This window comes from Trachypithecus francoisi, unplaced genomic scaffold (genome assembly GCF_009764315.1).
Source record: "Trachypithecus francoisi isolate TF-2019V2 unplaced genomic scaffold, Tfra_2.0 Lachesis_group7, whole genome shotgun sequence".
In the NCBI taxonomy this organism is placed as follows: domain Eukaryota; kingdom Metazoa; phylum Chordata; class Mammalia; order Primates; family Cercopithecidae; genus Trachypithecus; species Trachypithecus francoisi.
The window spans coordinates 7746788-7767940 of NW_022681472.1; the positions used below are offsets into that span (position 1 = coordinate 7746788).

Below are 21153 nucleotides of genomic sequence, written 5' to 3' on the forward strand. Positions count from 1 at the left end.
AATACCCTAGTCGCTACATTTACCCAAGGTAAATGAGTAAATCAAGGTACTACGATTACACACACTTACAAAAACACACGAATCACTGATATTTTAATTTTATAATTACAGACTAAACTGAATTCTTACCTTTTTGCTATTTGATTCTCAAGATGTTTTACTTTTTCTAATAACTGTTTCTCAACAACTTCTCTCTCCAATATAAATTCTTTTAGGGCAGTCTGAATAGCTTCATCTTTTTCACAATTAAGCTTCTGAATTAACTGTTCTCTGTCTTGTTCCTGGCTGATGACCAATTTTTGTCTGTCTTTCTCAAGGTTCTGGATAATAGCTTCATATTTCTCTTGTTGTTGGGTGATTTGCTCATCTTTCTGTTTTTCAAGAGCACTCAATTCTGAGTTCAATTTACTCTGCAGTTCAATTATTTGTTCTTTCAGGGTGTTTTCTATTTCAAATGCTTGGTGATGCAAAGATGTTACTTTGTTTAATTCAGCTTTAAGTATACTAGATTCTTCTTCATGTCTACTAATTAACTCAGAAATACACTGATCTTTTTCAATTGTCATTAAAGTTCTTAGCTCTGCTAAGCCCACCTGATAATTTTCATTATTATCCTGAATTTTTTGGTTGAGTTTACTAATTTCTGTTCTCAAATCTTCTGTCTCCTGTTCAAGAAGAGATTTCAAGGTCTCCTTCTGCTGGGCTCTGCTTTCTTCCAGCAAAATTTTTATTTCATCAGTTTCTGCTTCCTTCAATGCAAGTTCAACCTCTAACTTGCATCTCATGTCTGACAAATCAGAAACTTTGAGTTTTAATTCCTGTAACTGTTGTTCTTTTTCCTGGATAACTGCAGCATGAGATTCTTGTATTTGATTAATTATTTGTTGGTTTTCCTTTTTTAATTCCTCCAAAGAAACTCTGTGGTCTGTCATAACCTTCTCAAACTCTTGTATGTGCCTAACCTGAAGTGTGTCCTCTAATTCCTTTAGATGACTTTGCTCCAAAGACTGAAGTTCTGCCCTCAATAACTGTAACTTCTCATCATTTTCAACATGGAGCTTTTTTAAGTCTTCTAACACTATTTCTCGTGACTGCTTCAGTTCTTTAATTTCACAATTTTGAGAGTGCATTATATTTTCCATTTCTAACAACTTCTGATCCTTTTCATTCTGCAGGCAGATTACAGCTTCTTTTTCATGTTTAACCAAAGCAAATTCATTATCTTTATTTTGTAAAACCTCCTCAAGGCATACTAACTCTCCCTTCAATTTTTTAATTTTGTTTTCATTCTCTTCAGTTTCCTTTATTAGTGCGTCAAGTTTACCTTCATATTCATTTTTTAAAGACTGTAGTTCTTTTTGATGTTTTTCTTTTAGTGTTATTTCCAGAGAACATTTTACTTTTTCAATAATGTTTCTTATTTCTACTGCTGTACATTTTAATGAATTTGAGAAGTCACACTGTTCTTTTTGTACAAATGTTCTAAAGTGGCAAAGGTCTTCCTTAATGGTTTGTATACTGAAGTGAGAGTCTTGGGCAACAACTCTACATCTTTCTAACTGGACATTCAGAGAAGCATGATCTCCAAAATCCTCCTTACCACATACATTTGTATCCTGCATACGTCTACTGTCTATTGCATTGATAACTGATGAATAAAGTGATTCCACCATCATTTCTGGGCTTTGTGGATCACTTATAGGATTAGGAGATGACAGATTTTCTTCTATTACAAACTCATTCACAGCAGACATAAAATCTGATTCAGGACTTTCTGCTAATGAATCCAAGTCTAAAGAAACTTGGTGAATAGTCTGTTCTATGTTTGGATGAGGAATAGTTTCAAAATCAAATGTATGTGCATCAATGCTATCTGGAGATAATTCTTCTAAGGGACAAACTGCAGGACATAAGGGATCCTGAACAGTCAGTGGTGGAGGAGTTCTCGGTGAGGTAGTAGTTGTAATTCCTGCTGTACTTTCCATCCTTGGTGAAGAAGCAGACTGTGGGGATGTCTGACTCACAGATGCCTGGAAAACAGAAAGAAAGGCTTAAAGAGCTGCACCAACACAAACATTTTACACTAATGAAGAAAACTGTTTGAAAGAACTGAATTTGCCTTTTGTTCACTCAGTAGATCTGTAATGGTCTGTGACATTTCATCCAAACTTTGTGCTGCTTTTACCAAATTATGTAGAGCAAGTACATGCTGGTGTAGAGGTTCAAAGTCACAAAGTAAGGGAACCCTGAAACAGAATGCAATAAAATTAGACTTCTGATTTCTTAATGAAATAGCAGATAACTGCTACCAAATATTTTGATATGTCAAAAATAACAAGAGCCTTATCATTCCTTTTAAAATTAATACCAGAAGTACTTTAAGAACTTTGTGTCATAATCAGTGAAGTAAAAACTTAGGGCCAAGCGTGGTGGATCGCACCTATAATTCCAGCACTTTGGGAGGCCTAGACGGGTGGATCACGAGGTCAGGGGTCCGACACTGGCCTGGCCAACATGGTGAAACCGTATCTCTACTAAAAATACAAAAATTAGCAGGGCGTGGTGATGGGCTCCTGTAATCCCAGCTACTCAGGAGGCTGAGGCAGGAGAATTGCTGGAACATGGGAGGTGAAGGTTGCAGTGAGCCAATATCGTGCCACTGCACTCCAGCCTGGGCGAGCCTGTCTGAGACAGACAGAGCGAGACTCCGTCTCAAGAAAAAAAAAAAAAAAAATATATATATATATATATATATATAATATATATATATATAAAGTCAGAAATTTCCCAACAGCATGCAAAAAGTTTCTACTGGAAAAAAACAATTACGTGTAAGGCATACCTTCCTTTACTTTACCTTCATTTTCCATCATTTTTTATTCCTCAGATATTTCTCAAAGCAGTCACAGGAAAGCCAGTCTATCATAAATATTTCTTATCTTGGCACCTCTTAAGATTACTGGTACTACCTGGCACAACTCCAGAATAATAAAAACATTTTAAGGTTATAAATTAGATTAAAATACTGATGACATTTACCTGAGGAATGGCTGAACTTCCGAAGGACAAAATGATTGCAGAAACTGTAAATCTTTTAATGAAATATCTGGAAGTTCACAGTCAAACTTTCGAGGCTTCTGAGTCTGTACCAAAAAATAAATTAATTAAAAAAAATTTTTTTCAACTAAAAACAGAGGGCAAATTTATATGATTTCTTACTATAATTAAATTTACTATACCAAACTAAAATGCTTTAAATGATTAAGCAACAAAAAAAGAAATATCATTCAATAAAGATATGGCATATTATTTTTCTGAGCCTTTAGTAAACTGTGACGTGAACTGCTAGTGATCAAGGGATGCGCTTGTTCCTCCCCTTCTCTGCGTTTAGCATCATTTTATGGGAATTACAGTATTCCTATCCTATATGTATGTGTATGTGTGCATGTGTGTGTGTGTGTGTGTGTATATATGGTAAATATGTAAGTATATATATATTTACCACGTTAAAGTCACTAATATATTAAAATATACACATGTATTTTTTTTTTCCATGTAACACTTTCTTATTTGCTGTTCCCTTGACCTTTCCATTACATATTCCAGAAGACAAAGTTTTGGTCAATTTTAGCTTCTGTAAAAAATATTAACTGGTAAATCCTACCAATTCGTTATTTATAAAATTGCCAAGAGTTGCATTAAAAAAAACTTCAATAGTTTTAAATCATTACTCAAGCAGATGTGGAGATGTCAAGATGTTCTTCATAAAAAAGAGTTCTCGGATAAATAAGTATGGGAATGGCTATGTCACCAATTCTTAGATATTAAAAAATGCATACATTTAAAACACTAAGAAATCCTGCAGTACAGAAACATGTTTAACAGCTAAGCACAGCTGGGTGTCGTGGTTCACGCCTGTAACCTGAACAATTTGGGAGGCCAACGTGGGCAAAAACACTTGGGGCCAGGAGTTTGAGATCAGCTGGCCAACATTGTGAAACCCTATCTCTACTAAAATACAAAAACTTAGCCAGATGTGGTGGCGGGCACCTGTAGTCCCAGCTACTTGGGAGGCTGAGGCACAAGAATAGTTTGAACCCAGGAGGTAGAGGTTGCAGTGCGACGAGATCGTGCCACTGCACTCCAGCCTGGACAACAGAGCAAGACTCTGTCTCCAAAACAACAACACAGCTAAGCAGTAAGTAGATGGGAGTAAAAGTCCCCATATTGCTTTGATCGTGGAAATGTTTCTTCTTATGTAATAAAATTAATGACCCCAGATAATAATGGTTAAGAAATATACCAAACTAATGTTTAATTTCAGTGAAGTCTAACTGAGGCTTTATTATTCTGATTTGTCAAAATATAAAGGGGGGTGGTGTGAAAATATAGAAGGGCAAGGACTAGGCAGAGGCTGTAAAGGAGGAGGGAGGGAGAAGAGCAGTGGAAGAAAGAGGAGGGAAGGGTGGAAAGAAAAAAAGGAAGAGACAAGAAAACAAAAAAAAACTAAGTGAATCTATTTCTACCAATCCTAACAGTGCTGTATAATGTATCTTCCTGTGTTATGAAGATTCTTTATAAAAATTATGAATGCAAATATCAATCTTTAAGCTGACTTTTATCAAGCTTTATGCTGACTTTTAAAGTCAAAAACACTTTTATTTTGATTTTTTTAAAACCACAACAATTTCTGCAAGTTTCTGATAAATGCCTCTACTTCTGGAAAAAAGGTTTTAAAACATATGGAATTTAGTCATGGTTAGAAAATAAATACATACACAAAAGGAAGGGGGCCAGGAGTCCAGTCCCCTAAACAGACGATTTCTTAAAAAAGACTTCCCTGTATAAAGAAATTAACAATATGGTTATTTTAGAGCTTTATTTAAGGCAAAAAATTATCTCTGGTTTTTGAAAAAGTAAACTAAAAGTTGACAGTACTTCAAGTTTAAAATTTAACAATGGATTCAATTCTATACACTTTAAAAGGAGTATTTCCTAGATATCAATGGTAATTAACAGCATATACATAAAGTATGCTACAGAAAATCCAAGTTTATAAAAACTTTTTTCCTTTACAAAAGTAATTGAAATTATTAATGAACACTTACTAAATAATTTCCCAAAGGATTCCCTTTTTGATTTTTCTGCTTCATATAATCTCTTTCCATCTTTCACTAAAGCACCAGCCCACTAGAAGAGGAACGCTTATGTTAAACATAAACATACACCAATTTGTTAAACTTCATATACATTTAAAATAGAATTCAACTTGCATACCTCCCTGTAGTGTTTTATGAACATTTTTCTTCTTACAACCTCAACAACAGCTAAGCAGTACATCTGAGGAACTGTACTAAGAGCTTCAACAATTTTGACTCTTTCTAACAGCTCTATCACGAGGCGGAGCAAAGCTTGTAACTTCTCTCCATCTTGATCAGCATGAAGCATTACAAAGCAACACCACCTAGAGAATAAAATCCATTATTTTCAAAATTCACAAAACTTTACTTAGTTACTTACTTAGTAAGTTTACTAACTTAGTTAAGCCAAAGAAATCAAGATATATAAGCTCTACAAAAATAGTCTAATTCCAAAATTCATCAATAAGGTATTTCAATAAAATGGCAAGGGAAAAATCACCCTATCATTTGGGAGAAATAAATATAAACACCAACTCTAAACATCTTAAAACAGATATATAAATGAATCACTTACTTCAGTCTGACATGTAGGTTATTTGCTAGTTCTTGTTTGGCAGTGGTACACTTCTGTTTAATATCTAACAGTTTTCTATGATTTTGCAACATAATCATCAACTGATTCGCGTGACTCAGGCATAAATCAGGTAATACGGATGCATCCTTTAAGTTTTCAGCTCTCTTCTGATTAGCTAAAAATCCCTTTGAGAAAAAAAGTGTTTCAAACGACATTAATTTTGTTTCATGAAAGGTATGGACATTCAGTTAAGTGGAAAATCTTTATGTTAAACACAACCCATTCTGCGCCTTCTAACAGTATTTTTAAATCCTCTATTTTTCTTGAATGTAGAAGATGCATAAATGGCACAAGACCTAGAATTTTTAAGAATCCTATGCTCATCTTTAATTTTTCAAACTAGAAGAAAATAAAGGCTGGAAAGATAAAGCCACTTAGCCAAGGATATACTTAGCAGTCGATGAGAACTAGAAGCTGTGTGTCTAGATTCCTATAGCACTATCGGTCAGTCACAGCACAAATAAAACAAGGTCACTGAAAAACAATGAGGGATTTAACCTAGCAAACATTATACAATAGTATATTAGATACTTTCCCAAAATACAAAAATAATAAAATGCCCTTATAATATTTATCGAAAAAGTCACTGCCCTCTCCAGTTATCTCTGGACTATATTTTGTTCCACTGATCTGTGCTCCCATCACTAGGACAATGACTGAATTGTGTGATTTTGCACACAGTTAATACTTTATTATTTGGTAGAAAAACCTTTTTTCTGTTTTTCTTAGCTGTCCTTACTCATTTGTTTTTGTAGGTAAACGGTGTATCTGTCAAGTAGGGATTGTTTAAGTTACTAATTAATTTCGATAGATTTGCCATAATCTTCCTTCATCTCTCTCAAGTATATTTAGTTTTCTTTATATATGGTCCAAAGATAACTTAATAAGGTTGTTACTTCATACTTTATTGCTACCACAAAGCTTTTTCCTATGCTATATACTAAGTGGCTTATATGTAATAATGCTTTAGGTTTTGTACATCCATCTGATTGCTGTATTGATACTGTAAATAAATCATTATCCTTCTAGGAACTTAACTTTATGCCCAGCTAAAGGATAAGTGTGTCTTCCAATTTTCTGGTAGTTCTGTTTCATGTTTTTCCTAAATATTACAATATTTAGATTTAAATGATGTATATTAAAGTCAAATTGGTTCAATATCTGAAAACAAGACAATTTTTATAGTAACTGTATGCTTTTTCCTTTCAAGATACTCTTTGGTTAACTGCAACTATAATTTTTCTACAATGTAATCTATTAAAAAACAATTTGCTACTTTTATCTCCTTTCGCAAAGTCTGGTTTTCAATTACTTTTTATTGAATCCATGAAAAATATAGAATCAATCCCAAATCTAAATTCTAGACCATTAGTAAAGGATTTCCTGACACCAAAGAATGTAAATACTGTATTGCTAAAAGAAGGAAAAAATACTATTTTTCAATAAACTGAATTCCATATTTGCTCAACCATCCTCAATATAATCCAGACTAAATAGAAAAAATCCTCACAAATCATGTAGTACTAATTACTAATATTTCTACACACAAATAAGGTTTGACAGCTACATGATAGCACTACAGTACTCACAATCCTGTTTCAGATGCATTCTGCCAACTTTCGTTTGGGAAGAAAACTCCCTGATACTTCCTAATTTTGCTGATACCCCTCAAGGATACGAATGGCTAGAGAATGAACATTCAGGGCTCCAGTGTTACACAGCTTCATTGGTTTGGTGAGTGAGGTTTTTGTTTTGTTTTGTTTTTTGTTTTTTTGCCAAAACCATGTAGAAGGGTCTACAACAAATCCTCATAAATGTTGTGGTTTTAAGAAATTACCCCTTCAAAGGCATTTGAAATAGTCTGTATCTTATGAGATGTTCAGGCAATAAATAATAAATCCCTTTCCACAATTTCTTTTCCCTTTTTAATTGGGAGTGGTTGTAAGTTTTAATTGCTTTGTAGCTAGAATGAATTATACTACGTTGTAAATGTGTTTAGCAAGATGTTAAATCAACTGCTAAAACTGGCTAATCTGAATTTATTTACTTTTCACCAACCGCATTCTGAAGGAAGTACTGACAAACTATCTGCAACAGGGAATACCATTGGCAGCAACAAAAGTAACTGATGAGACATCTGTAAATAAAAATTTTACACTAGCCAGAGGCTAGATAGAATTGTAACATTTCTCAAATTCAAAAAACACAAATCCAAATTCTCATTTTATTAAGTATTGATGTGTTCCTATTATGTATGTATCAGGAATGTATGGTAAGGCCTTGTAGACAGAGCAGATGTCCTGCCTCCTTGGAGCTTGTATTCTGGAAAGAGACTGTATTAAAAAGCATGTAATTAATAATTACAATTGCGGTACAGGATAAGTATAGCATACTAAGAGAAAATAAATCTGATGATGTGACCAAGACTTCAAGACTGGAAACGTCTGGCTCAGGAAGTGATGCTTCTGCTAAAACCTTGACTCTGTACATCCCTTGGCAGCCCAAATCATGACAATACAGGTGTGAAAAGTTGTCTCACTTACCATATACCTCCTAGCTTCAACTGGGTATCCCTTTTCTCTCATGAGCTCACTGAAAATAAGCTTACTAACTGAATCCTCTCACACTCAGATTCACTCAGGCACACTCAACTGAAAACTGTCTACCTCGGGGTCTACATTTCTACCTTACAATTTTGCTCCCAATATACAACCAGACAACATAGATGACTTCTAAATACACTTATTATGAATACTTAGGAGTATCAAAAAATATCCATTGGAGAACTTAAATAATCAAATATTTAATTGCCTCAAAATGTTTAAAAGGACTATACCACTCAGGTATCAAATAAAGAAAAGATATTTTATAAAAGTAAGAATATTATCTATAGTATTCATTTGGTGTTCTTTATATTCCATGAGCTACCATAGTTTAAAACAATAGCAAAATACTACAAATAAATTGGGGGGAACTAAGATGTTGAAACAGGATGCTCTATGAGCATAAGACAACAAAAACTAATTTTGTAATTTTCATCAGAACAGAAATTTTCACTCAATTTTACTTCAGTTTGGATTCAGGGAGGTTAAATGGTCAGATTTAGAAAGCAAACAAGAAAACCTCAAATACGCAAATAATGCATTCTTCCATTTTGAGAAAATAATATTATCACCCAACTACATTCCCAGAAAAATACTTTTCCTTGTATGACAAAACTCCATTTGCTGAAACCAAGTAGACTTGCGGGCAATATGAGCAATAAATATCTTTTTATATTATTAACAAATACAAAACCATCCAACGTACCTGCCTAATTGACTCTTCAAGTGATACAAAGCAGGAGGACTAACAGCAATATTTTAAAATATTGAGAGATTAAGGGGAGCAAAGAAAAAGCAGACAGAGAAAACTGGAGTATCTAAGGTAAGAGAATTGAAAGTCCTGGTTTATTCAATCTGAAAAACAGTTATAAAGAAATCCATAGGCTTTTATAGAATGATGGGTTCATAATATGAATAAATGTAGTAATGAATTTGACTGCACCAAAATTTAAAGCTTCTGATTTTCAATCCATATAAATTATCAACAGAGACAGTATCTGTATAATCTATAATAGACAAAGAATTATCTAGATAATATATGAAAAATTCTAACAAAAACATGAAGAAGAAAATGTGGAGAATGACAATTCAGAGTAAATACATGGCAAACACTGATAACAGAGAAATTACTCTTCTCCTTACCTACTGGAAGTGTTGACTGACTTTGCTTCTATGGCAGGCATTAGAACATTATTAATTAATATTTAAAATGAACAAACACCTTAATCCAACAATCCCATTATTGGAGATTGTGCCTGCAGAAATACTAGAACATGCATGTAAAAATGGGTATATTGCGATATTCAATGAATATTTCTAATATGGAAAAACTGAAATAAACTAAATAATCACCAAAAGAAGTATGGTTAAATAAATTTTGTTTGATTCATTCTATGGAAGTTAAAAAACAACAACACTGCAGAAGAAGCAAAAGATCAGGAATGCAGAGTTCTGTCTCTAGTAATGGTAGTCTGTAATGTCGATCAAGCTCCCTGTGGCTTTAGGGATGGGAGATCTAGGAAGTCAGTGAAGAAGCCAGGCACCGTGAAAGGGCTAGAATCCAGGAGAAGAACGAAACTGAGAGGAGAAGTTAGGTGACTAGGAATGCTTTGCTCTGAGGAATTCTGTTGATTCTTGAAGAGGAATCCAAAATTAAAAATAAGCAGTCAGCAGTCCTGACTTTCCTGAAGGGCTAGAAAATTGAAAATTGAAGACCAGAGCCAGCCAAGGAAAGGTACAATGGAACAGAATTTGTTTGCGTTCAGATCCCTAAAACCTATATCCTATGATTAAGGGTAAACTAAAAGTAGAACAGCCATCCCAAGAACTAGAATACCAACTTCCAATCATCCAAATCTCTGAAACTGAACTAAAGTAATTTATGATGGTAACTGCCCAAAGTACCTACCAAAAGCAAATATAAATTCTCTGCAGAAGAAAATGTTATCCTAGGCCTCATAATATTTATTTTTTTTTATTTAAAAAAAATCAGGTACATGAAAATGCAAGAATGTTAAGCGTGAGAATTACAAGAAACACCACCAAATATATGGCTGGACGCTGTGGCTCACACCTGTAATCCCAGCACTTTGGGAGGCCGAGGCAGGCGGATCACCTGAGTTCAAGACCAGCCTGACCAACATGGAAAAACCCTGTCTCTATTAAAAATATGAAAATCAGCTGAATGTAGTGGTGGGCACCTGTAATCCCAGCTATTTGGGAGGCTGGGGCAAGAGAATCGCTTGCATCCAGGAGGCAGAGGTTACAGCAAGATGAGATAGCGCCACTGCACTCCAGGCTGGGCAGTAAGAGCGAAACCTCCTCTCAAAAAAAAAAAAAAAAAAGAGGGGGCGGAGCAAGATGGCCGAATAGGAACAGCTCCAGTCTCCAACTCCCAGCGCAGCGACACAGAAGACCGGTGATTTCTGCATTTTCAACTGAGGTACTGGGGTCATCTCTCTAGGGAGTGCCGGACAATCGGTGCTGGTCAGCTGCTGCAGCCTGACCAGCGTGAGCTGAAGCAGGGCGAGGCATCGCCTCACCTGGAAGCGCAAGGGGGAAGGGAATCCCTTTTCCTAGCCAGGGGAACTGAGACACACAACACCTGGAAAATCGGGTAACTCCCACCCAAATACTGCGCTTTAAGGAAACAGGCACACCAGGAGAATATATCCCACACCTGGCCGGGAGGGTCCCACGCCCAGGGAGCCTCCCTCACTGCTAACACAGCCGTCTGGGGGATCTATCCGCAAGGCAGCAGCGAGGCTGGGGGAGGGGCGCCCGCCATTGCTGAGGCTTAAGTAGGTAAACAAAGCCGCTGGGAAGCTCGAACTGGGTGGAGCTCACAGCAGCTCAAGGAAGCCTGCCTGTCTCTGTAGACTCTACCTCTGCGGACAGCGCACAGCTGCAGTCCATTAGGGGAAAGAGCGGGGGCCGTGCAGACGCGAACGACTCTGTCTGACAGCTTTGGGGAGAGGCCGTGGATCTCCTAACGCGGAGGTTGAGATCTGAGAACGGACAGACTGCCTGCTCAGGTAGGCAGTCTGACCCCTGAGTAGCCTAGCTGGGAGACATCCCCCACTAGGGGCAGTCTGACACCCCACACCTCACAGGGTGGCGTCACCCCTGAGAGGAAACTTCCAAAGAAAGAATCAGACAGGTACACTCGCTGTTCAGCAATATTCTATCTTCGGCAACCTCTGCTGCTGATACCCAGGCAAACAGGGTCTGGAGTGGACCTCAAGCAATCTCCAACAGACCAACAGACAGTCCTTCTGACTGTCAGACGGAAAACTAACAGGAAGGACACCTATACCAAAACCCCATCAGTACGTCACCATCATCAAAGTCCAGAGACAGATAAAACCACAAAGATGGGGAAGAAGCAGGGCAGAAAAGCTGGAAATTCAAAAAATAAGAGCACATCTCCCCCTGCAAAGGTGCGCAGCCCATCGCCAGCAACGGATCAAAGCTGGTCAGAGAATGACTTTGACGAGATGAGAGAAGAAGGCTTCAGTCCATCAAACCTCTCAGAGCTAAAGGAGGAATTACGTACCCAGCGCAAAGAAACTAAAAATCTTGAAAAAAAAGTGGAAGAATTGACAGCTAGACTAATTAATGCAGAGAAGATCATAAACGAAATGACAGAGATGAAAACCATGACACGAGAAATACGTGACAAATGCACAAGCTTCGGTAACCGACGATCAACTGGAGGAAAGAGTATCAGCGATTGAGGATCAAATGAATGAAATGAAGCGAGAAGAGAAACCAAAAGAAAAAAGAGAAAAGAAATGAACAAAGCCTGCAAGAAGTATGGGATTATGTAAAAAGACCAAATCTACGTCTGATTGGGGTGCCTGAAAGTGAGGGGGAAAATGGAACCAAGTTGGAAAACACTCTTCAGGATATCATCCAGGAGAACTTCCCCAACCTAGTAGGGCAGGCCAACATTGAAATTCAGGAAATACAGAGAACGCCACAAAGATACTCCTCCAGAAGAGCAACTCCAAGACACATAATTGCCAGATTCACCAAAGTTGAAATGAAGGAAATAATCTTAAGGGCAGCCAGAGAGAAAGGTCGGGTTACCCACAAAGGGAAGCCCATCAGAATAACAGCAGACCTCTCGGCAGAAACTCTACAAGCCAGAAGAGAGTGGGGGCCAATATTCAACGTTCTTAAAGAAAAGAATTTTAAACCCAGAATTTCATATCCAGCCAAACTAAGCTTCATCAGTGAAGGAGAAATAAAATCCTTTACAGATAAGCAAATGCTTAGAGATTTTGTCCACCAGGCCTGCCTTACAAGAGACCCTGAAGGAAGCCCTAAACATGGAAAGGAACAACCGGTACCAGCCATTGCAAAAACAGGCCAAAATGTAAAGACCATCGAGGCTAGGAAGAAACTGCATCAACTAACAAGCAAAATAACCAGTTAATATCATAGTGGCAGGATCAAGTTCACACATAACAATATTAACCTTAAATGTAAATGGACTAAATGCTCCAATTAAAAGACACAGACTGGCAAACTGGATCAAGAGTCAAGACCCATCAGTCTGCTGTATTCAGGAGACCCATCTCACATGCAGAGACATACATAGGCTCAAAATAAAGGGATGGAGGAAGATCTACCAAGCAAATGGAGAACAAAAAAAAGCAGGGGTTGCAATCCTAGTCTCTGATAAAACAGACTTTAAACCATCAAAGATCAAAAGAGACAAAGAAGGCCATTACATCATGGTAAAGGGATCAATTCAACAGGAAGAGCTAACTCTCCTAAATATATATGCACCCAATACAGGAGCACCCAGATTCATAAAGCAAGTCCTTAGAGACCTACAAAGAGACTTAGACTCCCATACAATAATAATGGGAGACTTCAACACTCCACTGTCAACATTAGACAGATCAACGAGACAGAAAGTTAACAAGGATATCCAGGAATTGAACTCATCTCTGCACCAAGCGGACCTAATAGACATCTATAGAACTCTCCACCCCAAATCAACAGAATATACATTCTTCTCAACACCACATCGCACTTATTCCAAAATTGACCACATAATGGAAGTAAAGCACTCCTCAGCAAATGTACAAGAATAGAAATTATAACAAACTGTCTCTCAGACCACAGTGCAATCAAACTAGAACTCAGGACTAAGAAACTCAATCCAAAACGCTCAACTACATGGAAACTGAACAACCTGCTCCTGAATGACTACTGGGTACATAACGAAATGAAAGCAGAAATAAAGATGTTCTTTGAAACCAATGAGAACAAAGATACAACATACCAGAATCTCTGGGACACATTAAAGCAGTGTGTAGAGGGAAATTTATAGCACTAAATGCCCACAAGAGAAAGCAGGAGAGATCTAAAATTGACACTCTAACATCACAATTAAAAGAACTAGAGAGGCAAGAGCAAACACATTCAAAAGCTAGCAGAAGGCAAGAAATAACTAAGATCAGAGCAGAACTGAAGGAGATAGAGACACAAAAAACCTCCAAAAAATCAATGAATCCAGGAGTTGGTTTTTTGAAAAGATCAACAAAATTGACAGACCGCTAGCTAGACTAATAAAGAAGAAAAGAGAGAGGAATCAAATAGACGCAATAAAAAATGATAAAGGGGATATCACCACCGACCCCACAGAAATACAAACTACCATCAGAGAATACTATAAACACCTCTACGCAAATCAACTAGAAAATCTAGAAGAAATGGATAATTTCCTGGACACTTACACTCTCCCAAGACTAAACCAGGAAGAAGTTGAATCCCTGAATAGACCAATAGCAGGCTCTGAAATTGAGGCAACAATTAATAGCCTACCACCAAAAAAAGTCCAGGACCAGATGGATTCACAGCTGAATTCTACCAGAGGTACAAGGAGGAGCTGGTACCATTCCTTCTGAAACTATTTCAATCAATAGAAAAAGAGGGAATCCTCCCTAACTCTTTTTATGAGGCCAACATCATCCTGATACCAAAGCCTGGCAGAGACACAACAAAAAAAGAGAATTTTAGACCAATATCCCCGATGAACATCGATGCAAAAATCCTCAATAAAATACTGGCAACCGGATTCAGCAGCACATCAAAAAGCTTATCCACCATGATCAAGTGGGCTTCATCCCTGGGATGCAAGGCTGGTTCAACATTCGCAAATCAATAAACGTAACAGCATATAAACAGAACCAAAGACAAGAACCACATAATTATCTCAATAGATGCAGAAAAGGCTTTTGACAAAATTCAACAGCCCTTCATGCTAAAAACGCTCATAAATTAGTATTGATGGAAAGTACCTCAAAATAATAAGAGCTATTTATGACAAACCCACAGCTAATATCATACTGAATGGGCAAAAACTGGAAAAATTCCCTTTGAAAACTGGCACAAGACAGGGATGCCCTCTCTCACCACTCCTATTCAACATAGTGTTGGAAGTTCTGGCTAGGGCAATCAGGCAAGAGAAAGAAATCAAGGGTATCCAGTTAGGAAAAGAAGAAGTCAAATTGTCCCTGTTTGCAGATGACATGATTGTATATTTAGAAAACCCCATCGTCTCAGCCCAAAATCTCCTTAAGCTGATAAGCAACTTCAGCAAAGTCTCAGGATACAAAATTCATGTGCAAAAATCACAAGCATTCTTATACACCAGTAACAGACAAGCAGAGAGCCAAATCAGGAATGAACTTCCATTCACAATTGCTTCAAAGAGAATAAAATACCTAGGAATCCAGCTTACAAGGGATGTAAAGGACCTCTTCAAGGAGAACTACAAACCACTGCTCAGTGAAATCAAAGAGGACACAAACAAATGGAAGAACATACCATGCTCATGGATAGGAAGAATCAATATCGTGAAAATGGCCATACTGCCCAAGGTGATTTATAGATTCAATGCCATCCCCATCAAGCTACCAATGACTTTCTTCACAGAATTGGAAAAAACGGCTTTAAAGTTCATATGGAACCAAAAAAGAGCCCGCATTGCCAAGACAATCCTAAGTCAAAAGGACAAAGCTGGAGGCGTCACGCTACCTGACTTCAAACTATACTGCAAGGCTACAGTAACCAAAACAGCATGGTACTGGTACCACAACAGAGATATAGACCAATGGAACAGAACAGAGTCCTCAGAAATAATACCACACATCTACAGCCATCTGATCTTTGACAAACCTGAGAGAAACAAGAAATGGGGAAAGGATTCCCTATTTAATAAATGGTGCTGGGAAAATTGGCTAGCCATAAGTAGAAAGCTGAAACTGGATCCTTCCTTACCCTTATACGAAAATTAATTCAAGATGGATTAGAGACTTAAATGTTAGACCTAATACCATAAAAACCCTAGAAGAAAATCTAGGTAGTACCATTCAGGACATAGGCATGGGCAAGGACTTCATGTCTAAAACACCAAAAGCAACGGCAGCAAAAGCAAAAATTGACACATGGGATCTAATTAAACTAAAGAGCTTTTGCACAGCTAAAGAAACTACCATCAGAGTGAACAGGCAACCTACAGAATGGGAAAAAATTTTTGCACCTACTCATCTGACAAGGGCTAATATCCAGAATCTACAAGAACTCAAACAAATATACAAGAAAAAACAAACAACCCAAAAAAGTGGGGAAGGATATGAACAGACATTCTCAAAAGAAGACATTCATACAGCCAACAGACACATGAAAAATGCAATCGGCGGCGCGGTGGCTCAAGCTGTAATCCAGCACTTTGGGAGGCCGAGACGGGTGGATCACGAGGTCAGGAGATCGAGACATCCTGGTCTCACGGTGAAACCCCGTCTCTACTAAAAATACAAAAAACTAGCCGGGGAGGTGGCGGGCGCCTGTAGTCCCAGCTACTCGGGAGGCTGAGGCAGGAGAATGGCGTAAACCCGGGAGGCGGAGTTGCAGGACTGAGATCGGCCACTGCACTCCAGTCCGGCGACAGAGCAACACTCCACCTCAAAAAAAAAAAAAAAAAAAAAAAAAAAAAAAAAAAAAAAAAAATGCTCATCATCACTCGCCATCAGAGAAATGCAAATCAAAACCACAATGAGATACCATCTCACACCAGTTAGAATGGCAATCATTAAGAAGTCAGGAAACAACAGGTGTTGGAGAGGATGTGGAGAAATAGGAACACTTTTACACTGTTGGTGGGATTGTAAACTAGTTCAACCATTATGGAAAACAGTATGGCGATTCCTCAAGGATCTAGAACTAGATGTACCATATGACCCAGCCATCCCACTACTGGGTATATACCCAAAGGATTATAAATTACTCTACTACAAAGACACATGCACACGTATGTTTATTGTGGCACTATTCACAATAGCAAAGACTTGGAATCAACCCAAATGTCCATCTGTGACAGACTGGATTAAGAAAATGTGGCACATATACACCATGGAATACTATGCAGCCATCAAAAAGGATGAGTTTGCGTCCTTTGTAGGGACATGGATGCAGCTGGAAACCATCATTCTTAGCAAACTATCACAAGAAGAGAAACCAAACACCGCATGTTCTCACTCATAGGTGGGAACTGAACAATGAGATCACTTGGACTCGGGAAGGGGAACATCACACACTGGGGCCTATCATGGGGAGGGGGGAGGAGGGAGGGATTGCATTGGGGAGTTATACATGATATAAACGTCATGCACATGTACCCTAGAACTTAAAGTATAATAAAAAAAAAAAAAAAAAGAAAGAAACACCACCAAATATAAACAGACACACAAGAACAGGCAACATAGTGAACAGATAAAGACTTAAATTGCTATATGCTTATTAATGTGATCAAAGAGATGATGAATGGCTAAGACTAAATATTTGGGGGTGGAGAATACGAAACTATATAAACAAAAGAACCAAACTGAAATTGTAGAGCTGAAAAATGAACAAAAATAAGAAATGAGCAAATGGTTAGCTAAGTTAGACACTAAAAAAGAGAAAAGGTTAAAATGTAGGTTAAAGGTAAATATCTAGAATGAAGCACAGATGGATAAAAAGAAAATACAAGAAACAAGTGTAAATGAAACGGATATGGTGAAAGGTCTAACACGTCTAACTGGAATCACTGAAAGAGAAGGAAAAGCAAGCGAGGGAAAGAGAAAATGACTCAGATTTTTCTCAAATGGTGTAAGTCATTAAGCCACAGATTCAAGATGCACTACAAGCCCAAAGTAGGATAAATACAAAGAATGCCACATCTTGGCACCTCATACTAAAATTGCTAAAAACCAAACAAAAGGCAAAGAAAAGACCACAAATAAAATGCTAACAACCTGGAATTTTATATGAACCAGGTAAAAATATCCTCCAGAAATCAAGGTGATTTAAAGAGATTTTCAAACGACAGAACTGAACATATCACTAAAAGGAAATACTAAAGGACATTCTAATTTACATCAGCCTTAACTATGACGTCAAGGAAGTATGTTTTACCTTAAGAAAAAAGGAAAAAAGTTAATATGGGGATGTAACTATATGTTTCAATGAAAGAACACAATTAGAGAAAAAATACTGGCAAGGAAAATTAAACTAGAAAAATAGGTGTCAGAATCTGATTACGACATTCAACTATTCAGCTATGGGTGGTTTTGCCACAATGCTTGTCATGGTGGGTGAAGGACAGGCAATCATGAATTTAAGAGAGGTGCTGGTTTGCTAAGAAACGTCCACGTTTACCACTCTTACTTAGCCATTCCACCACCTTCCTTTGGTTTAAAATCCACTTTTTCAACAGTTCTAGGATTATGGCATTAAATTAGATCTAAAACCTAGGTATTACTATTAGAAGTATTAGTAAATTCTTCAAGCTTTCGTATTTTCCTTCTATTCTTAAAAAATTTCATTTCTTATCCTTTGTCCTATGGGGGGAGGGTAGTAGGAAGCATTCAAATTTTTAGCACAATAACGGATAGGATCATATGCTTTCAATATATCAAAAAATGTTCATTTCTGCCCCCAGCCTCAAGTAGCAGTTTCATGGTTTATCTACAGGAAACTCAACCATTAAGAACATGCCTTTCTGCTTTATTACAAGCAAACAATATATTACAAATATTCAAGGCTAAAGTGAAAATATGGTACACATCAAATTGATATTGCACATACAACATGTGTACAGAAAAACTACAAATTTCTTTTCCTGAGAAAAATCTAAAATAGGTACCTGAGCAAGCTCTTTCTGTTCATTCACCAGTCGGCCACAGCTAGCAATCATCTGGTCCAGGGCGTAGAGCCGATCTTCAAGCCCTTTAATGGCTTTCATATTCTGATTATCAAGTTTGGCAATAGTTTGACGGCATTCTGCTATAAATGGTCGAATAATCCTTGGATCAAGCTAAATGACAAGGAAACACATATGAATACAATTTTTGGCAAATAGTTTAAAATGTATTTCATGCTATTCTGACATACAGCTTAAGAGAGAAAATAAGTGACAAAAGACATAAAAAAGCAAAAGCATGGGAACTCTATAAGTTATACTTTCATAAGAAGGTCAAGTACAGGATAAATATCATCCTAGACAACACTAAATTTACACTAGAGTACATAATTAGGAATACAGTTTCAGGAATCACACATTTCAATCAGTGTTACAATTTAATCACTTCTCAATCTCTCTCAGAAAAAGGTATTTTCAATGTCAGCATAATATCATTAATTCTCTTACCAATGCAACTTCTCTTTAAAACATATAAACTTCTTTGGCAAACTTATCTCCCTCCTGGAGACAGAAGATAAAACTTCTTTATTCTCAATCTCTATCTCCTCAACGAATCTGGTTGCTCAATTATGCTTTCTCACTCTTCCATCTCTACTGTTCCCTGGCTTTAATTCTATACATTTGCTGAAATTCATGGAACCTATAAAATTTGCCAGTAATGCTCCTGGTCCCTTAAAAAAATATTTTACCTGGCTGCCTTTCCGTCTGCATTTTCCATAAAAACCGCTCAGCCAAAAACTACCAATGACCTTGCTTCACTTGAGGCTCTTTAACAGTTAGCATGGCAGATAACCTTTTCCCAACCTTATAGGCTCTGGGAAGTTACTTCTACTGGTTCCTTCATAGCATCCTTTTCTGGCTCCTTTTGCTCTGTCTAATCTTTCTAAAATAGGTGATTCAGAAGGATTTTGTCCTTAGCCCATTTTTACTGTTCTCAATATGATTTCAGCGTTAAGTATAACTTTTCTGGAGATAACTCCCAAGTCTACTTCAATCACTCATCAGTCTCACAAATTCTCAAGCTGTGTTTCTGTTTACCAATAACTACATATGGGTATCAGCCATGAAACCTTCTATTATTGACTTACTATGCTTGTTCCTAATAAACCCCTCAAATGACTTTCTTCTGCCCACAGAAAATATCCAATAAATGTAGAATACAAGCTTCATTGATTCGATCAGAGAAAATCAAGCCTCTCATCTTTTCAAGCTGAAATGTCTATCATTTCAAGATAAACTGTGTTTTTCTATCTCTGATCTTTGTTCACAATTCTTATACTGTTTAAGTCAACCTCTCCTTCTATTTAAAGATCCTAGTCAAATACTACCTCCCGCATGCTGCCTTCTCTAATCTCTACAGTGGAAAAAAATTGATTAATGCATAGATTAATGTACGCAGTGAACATACAAAAGCAATTAAAACTAAACTACTTTATTGTTATTATCAAAAATCCAGTGCAGTTAAATAAAAGGCTGCATGTCTACCACCACCAAAAAAATTAACAAAACCATTATTTCAGAATAGGCACCCCTAGTTTTGCACAATGTTGTCTCAACTGAAACTTGTACATTTGTGAACATTTTCTCACTTTTCTCAATTTTGTGGTAACTGAGTCCAATGTGTATATATTTCCACACCAGAGTACTATGTAAATCAAAGTCTGGTTACAAATTATTAGAATGACAAAGATGAAAATTGGTTCAAATGTTCAACCTGGGCAAAATTACAATTATACATAAACTTAACACAGCAACAACTTAAACCAAAAACAAGGGCTCCTGAATACAACGTATCTGAACTTAATTAATTCATTGAAAGTATAACTGCACTGACAAACATAGGAGAGTATTTGATGATTCACTAAAAAGTTTGCATAACTTCCTAAAAAAAAATTTTTTTTGAGCCAGGTTCTGGCTCTGTTGCCCAAGATGGAGTGCAGTGGCATGATCACAGCTCATACTATAGGCTTCAGCGATCCTACGGCCTCAGCATCCCTAACTGCTGGGACTACAGGCATGTGCCACCACAATCAGCTAATCTTTAAAACAATTTTTTGTAGACATGGGTCTCACCCTGTTACCTAGGCTGGTCTCAAACTCCTGGGCTCAGGCAATACTCCCACCTTAGCCTCCCAAAATGCTAGGATTATAGGCATGAGTCACTGTCCCCAGCTGACTTCCTAAAATTTCACTGCACTTAGTATTTTATTCCATTTGTCCACAGGTAATAAAAATCTTTGAAGAAATGTTTTAGATTACATATATTTAAACCACAGAATCTCATTAGTAATTATTTAGCCAATTTTGAATAATTAACAGGTAGTGATACACTAATTTTTACTCTTGGGCTCTTTGGCATCTACAAAGGCTATTATTTTTAACTGAGAAAAAAACTATAAAACAAAGTTTCTTACACTCTCTCTTAAGCCTCCCAACTTTAAACCCACTCCCCTGCATAGATTCCTTAAAATCACAAGTTGTCTGAAAGAAATGCTAAAGCTCAATAAATTATGC

The 21153-nt window shown here is 37.0% G+C and overlaps 1 protein-coding gene across 3 annotated transcripts in view; it reads right to left on the bottom strand.

Moving 5' to 3' along the window:
- The window catches only part of RB1CC1 (RB1 inducible coiled-coil 1), a 96789-nt gene that overhangs the window by 30185 nt on the left and 45451 nt on the right, over positions 1 to 21153 (bottom strand). For all 3 annotated transcript variants that reach the window (XM_033203622.1, XM_033203623.1, XM_033203624.1), the window contains exons 8-15: positions 18583 to 18753; positions 5716 to 5900; positions 5278 to 5464; positions 5109 to 5190; positions 4779 to 4840; positions 3040 to 3143; positions 2120 to 2246; positions 130 to 2030 (exon numbers count right to left, since the gene is read on the bottom strand). In XM_033203622.1, the coding sequence (XP_033059513.1) occupies positions 130 to 2030; positions 2120 to 2246; positions 3040 to 3143; positions 4779 to 4840; positions 5109 to 5190; positions 5278 to 5464; positions 5716 to 5900; positions 18583 to 18753 (2819 nt within the window). The remainder of the gene's footprint in view (positions 1 to 129; positions 2031 to 2119; positions 2247 to 3039; positions 3144 to 4778; positions 4841 to 5108; positions 5191 to 5277; positions 5465 to 5715; positions 5901 to 18582; positions 18754 to 21153) is intronic.